General features: G+C 56.5%; 1 protein-coding gene across 1 annotated transcript; it reads right to left on the reverse strand.

Annotated features, from left to right (window-relative positions):
* Positions 1-225: 225 nt before the first annotated feature.
* Positions 226-8,825, reverse strand: BCL7B (BAF chromatin remodeling complex subunit BCL7B). The gene is made up of 6 exons (XM_073315347.1): positions 8,596-8,825; positions 5,688-5,763; positions 4,978-5,074; positions 3,069-3,239; positions 2,505-2,584; positions 226-1,826 (listed from the first exon to the last, which is right to left on the reverse strand). Exons 1-6 carry the CDS (start codon positions 8,685-8,687, stop codon positions 1,737-1,739), a joined length of 606 nt encoding a protein of 201 aa, XP_073171448.1. The 5' UTR covers positions 8,688-8,825; the 3' UTR covers positions 226-1,736.
* Positions 8,826-9,106: the final 281 nt, after the last annotated feature.

Raw genomic sequence — 9,106 nt, forward strand, 5'->3', positions numbered from 1 at the left:
GCCCCTCTAGGGGTACTGCTGGGAAAATCCTCCAGCTCCAGCACGCAGACACTATGTAGAATATGCAGCTGCATCCACTTGAAGACATGAACAAAGCAGCCCCTGACACCCCTTCCCAGGCAAGATGCTGTCCCTATGTCCTGTCGCTTCTGCACTCACAGAGGTCCATGGAGAGGATGGTGGGGATCCAGCCCTCTTCAGGCTGCTGCAGAAAAATTCACACACTGTATTTCAAATAGTTTAATTTTAAAAATATTCTATTCAGTGCTAAAATATCTCTCCACTTCCACGCACAGCCGGCGCCTTCGGCTTCAACAGAGGCTCAATCACAGACTCAATTTGACATGCAGATCGCAACGAAGAGGAAACAGGTCCATGGCGTTGGATAGGAGGGATGGGAGCTCCTTGGTAAACAAGCCTGGGGAGCAGCTCTGACTGGGAGCCGGGTGAGAGAGGTGCCAGAGTGTGCAAATCAGGCACCAAGGGCAGGCAGTGTAAGGGTGCACTGGGAAATGACGCCACCCTGACAGTGCTGGCAGAGTGAGAACTAAGGCCCCTGGGTTTTCTGGGAGAGACCCTAGACCCTGCTGTGTCCTTCCCGGTCCCTGAGGTAGACTTGGAGTGGGCCTCACAGCAGGACCTCCCCACCCTCAAGCTGAAGAAACCCTATGCTGCCTCAGCCTCTCCCATGGGCACTCACATAAGGAACCACAGGTCGATGCCAGGCACAGAGTCAGCCAGGGACCTGGTGGCAACCTCCCTGGATCCAATACTAAGGGCTCTGTGCCGACAGCCTGCACCCTTGAATACTGCTACCCTGCAGGGGCCGGGGGAGAGTGCCAAGACCTCCAGAGGCCCCATAGTGCATGCCTGGGGATGGCGGCTGTGCCCTGACTCACTCATCTGCCTACCCTCCATAGCGCGGGTGCACCTGTCTCCTCCAGCACAAATGGCTTAAACCAACAGCTATTGCACACTGTCCCAGCTCAGGATCCCTGCCCTGCAGGGCAAAGGCCTTTGTTAAAGTTCCAGTGCTGGGCGGTCCCATGCCCCAAATGCTCACCTAACCCGGCCCATCAATGAGGCTTGTTTACTGAGGGAAGCTCCAGGACATGGAAACAATTCTCTGGGGAAGAGAAACTACTTAGTGCAGCAGGAACGGCTCTTTCATTCCTGGCAACCGGGGGCACGGGACCCTAAATACCATCGTCCTGCAGGGGAACAACATCTGTCAGGCTGCAGTTCTCGCCCAGTGCCCAGGCAGAGCAGGAGACCCAGAGGACTCAGCCCCTCACACAAGCAGGCCACATGACCAGCCCCGCCCCTGCCGCACCAGCACAGATCAGCAGGAAAAGGGAGCCAATAAATAGAGGCAAGTTTGCAAGTACTGATGGTGCGAGGTGCCCTGGCCTGTCCCTGAGGGAAGGACAGACTACAGACTAGTTCCTCTGCAAGGGGCTGGTGGGAGGAGCCCGTCCCTGGGGAGGGCAGGCCGGCTCTGCCGGGGTTGGCAGGAGGGGCCTGTCCCTGGGGAGGGCAGGCTGGCTTGGGGAAGGGAGGAGGGCTGGTGGAAGGGGCCCATCACTGGGGAGGGCAGGCCGGCTCTGCGGGGGGCTGGAGGGAGGAACCCGTCCCTGGGGATGGCGAGCTGGTTCTGCAGGGGGCTGGTGGGAGGGGCCTGACCCGGGGTAGGGCAGGAGGGCTCTGCGGCGGGGGCAGGCAGGAGGGGCCTGTCCCTAGCTCTCCGAGGCCGTGTGGCACACAGAGTTCTGATCTGCACAAAATCTCTTCAGAGGCGGCGCCCCAGAATCCTCCTCTTCAGTGTCCTGGAACAGCAGGAGAGCAGAGGTCATGAGTGATGCGGGATGCAGCTCCCAGCTCTGCGCACAGCTCAGCCACTGCCCTGGGGGCTCTGCTCACAGGGAGCCAACAGCACTGAAGGGAGAGGCAGAGGCTACAGTCCGATGATGAGGCTCAGCGGCCCATAGCATCCTACACGGGCCACTAGCGGCACCAACAGCACGGGCTTGCTCCCAGCAGTGCCCTGCCTAGATTCAAGGCCCAGGGCACTCCACAGCAAATGCTCGCACTTCTGAGGCCAGGCCTCTGGTTGGGGCAGCTCCAATGACGTGACACAGGGAAGCATTTTAATTAACTGCACCTGATGAGAACAGCAGGCTCACGGTAGTGGCCTGGGTTATTTACTGTGATTCTTTCAGGCTGTCCCCACATTTTCAGTTCTCCAGGCAGTATCGATTTTGGCACTCACAGCTCAGAACTGCAGTACAGAAATGATTAGGGAAGCTGGGCAGAGGGCAGCCCAAGACTGTGGGGAAAGTATATTAGCTGGATGCTTCTGCTCAAAAGGGCAGCAGTGAAACAGTTCATAATGCTGACACATCATGTGCCATTGTTAGGTTTCAGAGTCAACACACCAGAGGGATGAAGGGTGTACTTTGGGCCTGTACATATGTAGGGAAGGCTTTAGTTTCCCTTCTCCTTACCTGAGTCTCGAGAGGGACAGGCTCCTCCTTCGTGAGAGTGGGAGGCTCATCTGCAACTTCCGAGGAAGGGAGGCAGGGCTCTGGAAGGGAAAGGGGAGGATTACGGATGTATTGGCCCTGTGAGCCCAATGTTAGCAGCAAGAGCTCTGCCTGGCCTCACCAAGTGAGCCAGCCAGCTACTGCCCCCTTGCCTGCAGGCACAACATACTCCTAGGACTCAGAGGGGAGCACCATGCCTAGAGGGCATTCAGGTCTCTGCTGCCCTTGCACCACAGGGAGGCCTAGGAAAAGCCAACACCATGTTGGACATGCAGCAGCATTAACACAGCAGTGCTGCTGCAAACATGCATGCAAACAGCCTGCCCAGCCAGGCTTCTTGCACAGGAACAAGGCAGCAAATGCCCTGCCAGGGCAAGGAGCAAAAGCTCACCTAGCCCATCATGGGCAGCTGTACTGTGCCTCTCCCAGGGCTCACCAGGCCCAGAATGGCTGGCTGAACTGCGCTTTCCTTAGGGCCCGCCCCCTCCACCATCTCCTCTCCCAGTGCAGCTGGCCGCATCATACCTTCCAGGGTCTCCTGCCCCAGTGTAGGTGGCTGTGAGTCGTCCGTGCGGAAGTCGGACATATGTGCCGGACTCATTGACTCGCTTTGCTGGGGGCTGGGGCTCGAGTTCGGGCTGCTGTCGACCTTGAGCTGGTAAACGTCTGACAAGGAGCTCTGGTTACTGGTCTCATCTGAAAAAACGTCAGCATGTTAGGGGGGATGCCTGGTTCACAGCTGCAGTAGCACAGCAGGGGGCAGCACTGAAAGATGGCACCCACAGAGAATGACCCAAGGGAGCAGGGAGGAGTCATGCCAGCAGGAGAGCTCTGCACCCGCCTCTCCCTATGGGGTTCCCAAGCCGTGTATGCTAGGCTGCCCTGGATTTCCAGGATTAGCCATATGGTCAATCCCCAGGATACCGCTCCTCCGAGAGAAGGAGACGCCTGAGCATGGGAAGAGAGAGCAGGCAGAGGAGGGGTTCCTGGGGTGTTTGCTGAGCAAAGAGCACCTGACATAGGAATGGGACACAAAGCTGTTCAGTAGAGTTTCCCAGGCTGTACTGGTTCCTTTCCCCCAGTCTGACATCACCGTGACGTGCACATCTCCTCTGCGAATCCCTTCATCACAGAGTGCTCCTAGTCCCTGGGGCTGAGACCTCCAGTGCTCCTAAAGCCCTTATGGCTGAATGGAATGGGCCAAGGAGCAAGACTGGCCTTAATATTAAAATCCATCCTGGACCCACCACAGACTCTGGGGGAAAGTAATGGTGCTGCCTCCAAGATCAGGCTTGACAAAGCCCTAGCGGGGATGATTTAGCTGGGGTTGGTCCTGCTCTGAGCAGGGGGTCAGACTAGATGCCCTTGTGAGGTCCCTTCCAACCCTGATATTCTATGATTCTATGATTCACTGGTCTCCACCCAGATGAGCTGAAGGACACATGCCTCTGGGTACGGTCCCCCTTCCTGCCTGCAACCCCTGCTGTGAGACGCAAACAAAGGCTACCTGGAAGCCCCAGCACTATCCCCTGCTCCTAGGATTCCTACAGCAGCTTTTCCAAGGGGAGGCCCTGAAGGGGCAGGGGTTGACAGCAAGCCTTCCCCACACTCACCCTGCAGCGATGGCTCATGTCCTATGGGGCTGGGCACAGCTCCATGCTCTGGGTATTGCAACCGGCCTCATGGGGTCACAGCACCACTTGCTCATGTTTGGCCTGGCCACACCTCCAGCTGCGGGGGGTCAGTGCCCCCTTGGTGGTGCGAGAACAGAGAAAGTAGCGGCGGAGGAGGAGGCTGACCTGTGATTTTGCACACACACCCCCACCCATGAATTTGGACCCTGTGCGGATCACTAAAAAAGACAAAATGTGCAGCTGGCGGGGCGTTTCAGTAAAATGTTTGCGAGCCACTGTTCTAAAGCGGGACATACCCAGAAAGGCTTCATCATGACAGTGCAGGAGATCCCTGTGCCAGTTGCTACAGGGAATGGTGTAGGGCAGGGTGTCCTGGCTGCAGGCTGCTAACAGCCTCTCCCCACAGCAGTCACTGGAGAGAAGGGAGTCGGAGCAGGATAGGCAGGTATGCAAGCCCATGCTCTGGGTTTCCCTAGCTTCTGACTGCCAGAAGCTGGGAGTGGATGATGGGATGGATCACTCAATAATTGCTTGTTCTGTTCATTCCCTCTGGGGCACCCAGCATTGGCCACTGTCAGAAGACAGGATACTAGACTAGATGAATCATTGGTCTGACCCAATATGGCCGTTCTTATGTGTCAGAACAACATCCCTTGTGGAAATCTGCATTGCTCCTGGGGGGATGTGCAAGACATAGATACTGTACTAATGACACCTCAATATTTACAAAGTCCTCTTGATATGAACGGCAGCAGTGCCCTCCCCCTGCCAGCCTGAGTTCTGGGGGTAGGCAGACTTACCCTGGAACTCCAGGAGGAGGGAGGAGTTGGCAGATGAGTCAGCTGGGAAGCCATTGGGTTCTCGGGCAGTGCTGCTACTTGTTTTGGACTTCTCTTTCTTGAAGGGAGAGAGAACATGGGATTAACAGAGTCACACTCAGCAAGCAGAGGGGAGAGAGGCAGCAGGCCTTTGAGGAGCACTGCCCTCCTCAGGCAGCAGCAACAGCACAGAGCCAGAGGCGCATTCGCCTATGTTCACTGTACCTGCCCAGGCCACAAGTGCAGCAAATGTGGCTACACCACATTATAGATGCTGTGTGGATTGTTGGGCCAACCCCTGAGCCTGAAGTCCATTGCAAAAGGAAGGTTTGGCCTTCCAGATCCTCTCTGGGGATTTCCCAATGAGCAAACTGGCCACAGACCCATCGGCCCCAGAGCTCCCCTGTCCCAGAGACGCCCCGCAAAAAGCGTCAATTTGTTCACTGTTCTCTGACTAGCGAGGGGAGCCACAGGAAACGATGCCCTTTTTTTGTTTTTCTGAGAGCTCCACGGGTTTGTCTGCGCCATGCAGAGGAGACCCCGAAGACCAGACCTTCCTGGTGGGAGCTGGGATGACATTCTGAAGGGCAGAACTAGAGTCCGTCCCCCTCAGCAGTGAGGCATGGCCTCCTCCTCTCCAGCCAGCGCATGCAATCCTTAAGAGCCTTTCTTACAGCAGACCCAGCACTTACCTCTTTACTGTCTGCTACAGGCACCCACTTGAATATCCGAAGGGATGTGTCTCCCACCGTCACCCACTTCTTCTCCCTACCACCGAGCAGGAGACAGGTTACAACCAACAAAGCCAACCATCTCTCCCAACCACACAACCAAGGAAGTCCTGGTAATTACTTAGGACACAGCCATTAAATTCAGCTCAGGATCATGCCTGTGCTGCTACTTCTGCATACACTTGCCTAGGCAGGAGAGAAGCAGAGTGAAACGGACACAATCTCACCACAAAACTCTCCAGAAAAGCAGCAGCAGCAAAGGTGTGAACTCCCTCCAGTGCCCTCTAGGGGACCAATGAGGGCTAGGAATACAAACATTCCTCTGGAATCAGGGGTTGTGGGAACATTGTCTCCCCTCGAATGGGCCTTTTCCCCATTATCTCTAGAGCAGGGCTTTCCTAGCGGACTGACTTGGCTGGAAAAGGGGCGGGGGGTGTCTCTGCTCACTCAGATGCTCAGCATGGTGCTCTCCCTTTCCCAGTTTTTATACTGGTGCCTCTCACCTTAACATCACCAGGGCCAACGTGCAATGGTGTCAAAATCTGCACTCTGCCTGCAGAACTGGTTTGCAGTGAGGGAAATTAGAAGCCTATCCCAATCCCTCCTTGCTGAAACAAGGGTAGGAAATTAGTGGTTGACTGGGGATGGGAGAGTTAGACATTCTACCGAGGATCTACTCGGAGCAGGAGTTGATTTACAGTGGTCTATGGGCCCTTGGGATTGCAAAGAAAACCATGAAAACTTGGCCACCCTGGCCTTCCACTTCCCTGGGCTTTAACTGAAGCCACTGGTTTAATTTTGCTTGATCTCACACTGAAAGGCTACCTTCAGTTCACCCAACTGCAAAATAGGTGCCTGATCCAGTGGGTTAGGGCAGTCAGAGGCACCTGGATGTGATGCTGGCCACATTAAACCATTGGCTATAAAACTGATGTGACTCATCTATCAGCCTGCTGAGCTATTGGCTCACGGGAATCATAGACTATCACGGTTGGAAGGGACCTCAGGTGGTCATCTAGTCCAAGCCCCTGCTCAAAGGGGGACCAATCCCCAATTTTGCCCCAGATCCCTAAATGGCCCCCTCAAAGATTGAACTCACAACCCTGGGTTTAGCAGGCCAATGCTCAAACCACTAAGCTATTCCTCCTCCCATCTTTGATGAGGGGCAGCCCCCTCCCTCTATCTGAAAGTTATCCATGACTTTTCTCTCTGACGCCACTGCAAGAGTTCAACAATCAATACCGTAAGCTCTTTGGGGCAGGAGGTGATCTTTTGTATTAGAACACCACTTAACACATTTCAGAGTAACAGCCGTGTTAGTCTGTATTCGCAAAAAGAAAAGGAGTACTTGTGGCACCTTAGAGACTAACCAATTTATTTGAGCATAAGCTTTCGTGAGCTTCAGCTCACTTCATTGGATGCATACCGTGGAAACTGCAGAAGACATTATATACACACATATGGTTTCATGGTCTCTGTGTGTATATAATGTGTTCTGCAGTTTCCATGGTATGCATCCGATGAAGTGAGCTGTAGCTCACGAAAGCTCATGCTCAAATAAATTGGTTAGTCTCTAAGGTGCCACAAGTCCTCCTTTTCTAATTAGATTCTGTGACTCTTCTTTTCCACATACATTTTTAAAAACAGTTTAAAATACCTAAAATTGGAACAAAATGTTTCATTTCTGACATTTGGAATTGCTAGTGAACTGAAGAGACAGTTATTTGCCCAGCTCTAATCCCTACTCAGGAGCTCCACCTTATGTAATAACCTCTGCTATTCTCCCCCAGAGTCTTAGCTGCTGTAAGGACAGGAGAAGGGTGACCTCTACACTACCCCTACCCCAGCCTCCTGGGGAGAGGTTGTTACTGTTTCTGCACAGCTGTTTTGGGACTGCCTTTCCTGAAAACAGCTGCAGCCCCTTCCATCGCCCAGCATTTTGGCTGGGCAGCAGAAGCAGAGTGAACTAGTTCTTCAACCGATTTAGGATTCACCAGCGCGACTGCTGCAGGTAGGCAGGCCCTGACGGGTTCCGGTCAGCTGGACGAAGGGGGTCAAAGCTCTAACGGACGGTCTTGTGCACTGCACGGGGGGCTAGAGCAGGGCGTCGGGCCCCAGGGCAGCAGCTACCCCGGGTCAGGTCCCTCCTACCCATCACGTCCCCGTGCCAGCCCCGACCCCCAAGCCCAGGCACCGGTCCCGGCCGCAACAAGCGGCGATGCCCAAGAGACGGGCGGGGAGGAGCACCGCACCACACACCCGCCGGCGAGCACCGTTACACTAGCGAGGAAACTGAGGCACGGTGAGGGGAGGGGCTTGCCGGGTACGAAGTCGGCGGCAGGCCCAACGCCCGCCGCAGGCCCCGCTTCGGGCAGAGCCCGGCCTGCGCCTCTGGGCCTCCGCGCCCCGGGCTGGGCCTGGTACACGGCCCCGGCCCCGGCCCCGGCCCCGGGCTCAAGCGGAACTCACCGCAGGGCCGGGCCCTCCGGGCCCATGATCCTGCGTAACGCGGGACACTTTGGCTCAGTGTGGGCGGCTCCCGGGCCCCATAGTAACAGAAGAACCCGCCTCCTCAGCCCGCGGGCCCTGATTGACCTCAGAGCATGTCCCTCTAAAAGCTCTTCAGAGGCCGCACGCCTGGGGGGAAATTGTGATTGGGCATAGCCCCTGCCAATCGGGTTGCTCTTCGCTTCCCCGCCCTTTCAAACCGTAAGGAGAGGTAATTGGATGTTCCCCCCGCTGGCCCCGCCCGCTGGCTCCCGAGGAACTTTGATTGGCTATTCTCCATGGGAGTCCCACCACCGAAGCCAATGAGGCACGGTGATTGGCTCCACACTTCAAGGCCCCGCCCCCAGGCCCCGCCTCTCACCATTTGCGGACGCGCTCGATGGCCGCCATCACTTTTTTGATGTCATCTTTGGCGCGGCTGCGGGTTTCAGCTCGCACCGAGCGGCCCGACATGGCGTCCACAGACCCGGCAACCCCAGCTCCGCAGCACCGCCACCACGACCCGCCCCCCGCGCATGCGCGCGACCCGACCTGCCCACACCCCGCGCGTAATGCGTCAGCGCGCCCCCTCTGCCTGGGGGAAGGGAGGGTGAGGGAAGAGCACTGCGTCACCCACTACGCATGCGCGGCGCCGCCCTCTTTGGTCTGACGCGTGTAGGGAGGAGGTGCGAAAACCGTGCCGATGGCACCGCTTCGCATGACGGAGAATTCCCCCTGAGGAAATCGGCTCCTGGGGGCTGCGACCTGCCGCCCTCTCCAGGGCGGACCCAGGGTAGAGACACTGCTGAGGGTTGAAAGGTCAGAGGGCATCCCCCACAGAGCTCTGCCCCAGAGCTGGAGGTGACCCAGCCTGGGCTGGGTGGCGCCGGCTC

The sequence above is a fragment of the Lepidochelys kempii genome, chromosome 17 (genome assembly GCF_965140265.1).
Source record: "Lepidochelys kempii isolate rLepKem1 chromosome 17, rLepKem1.hap2, whole genome shotgun sequence".
NCBI classification, from domain to species: Eukaryota; Metazoa; Chordata; order Testudines; family Cheloniidae; genus Lepidochelys; species Lepidochelys kempii.

Excerpts from the sequence above, each read along its gene's own strand:
- BCL7B (XM_073315347.1), bottom strand. The coding sequence starts at position 8,687 with ATGTCGGGCCGCTCGGTGCGAGCTGAAACCCGCAGCCGCGCCAAAGAT. Across the intron at positions 5,075-5,687 it reads CTGTAGCAGACAGTAAAGAG|AAAGAGAAGTCCAAAACAAG; the intron begins GTAAGTGCTGGG and ends TCTCCCTTCAAG. Across the intron at positions 3,240-4,977 it reads CCTCCTCCTGGAGTTCCAGG|ATGAGACCAGTAACCAGAGC; the intron begins GTAAGTCTGCCT and ends ACGTTTTTTCAG.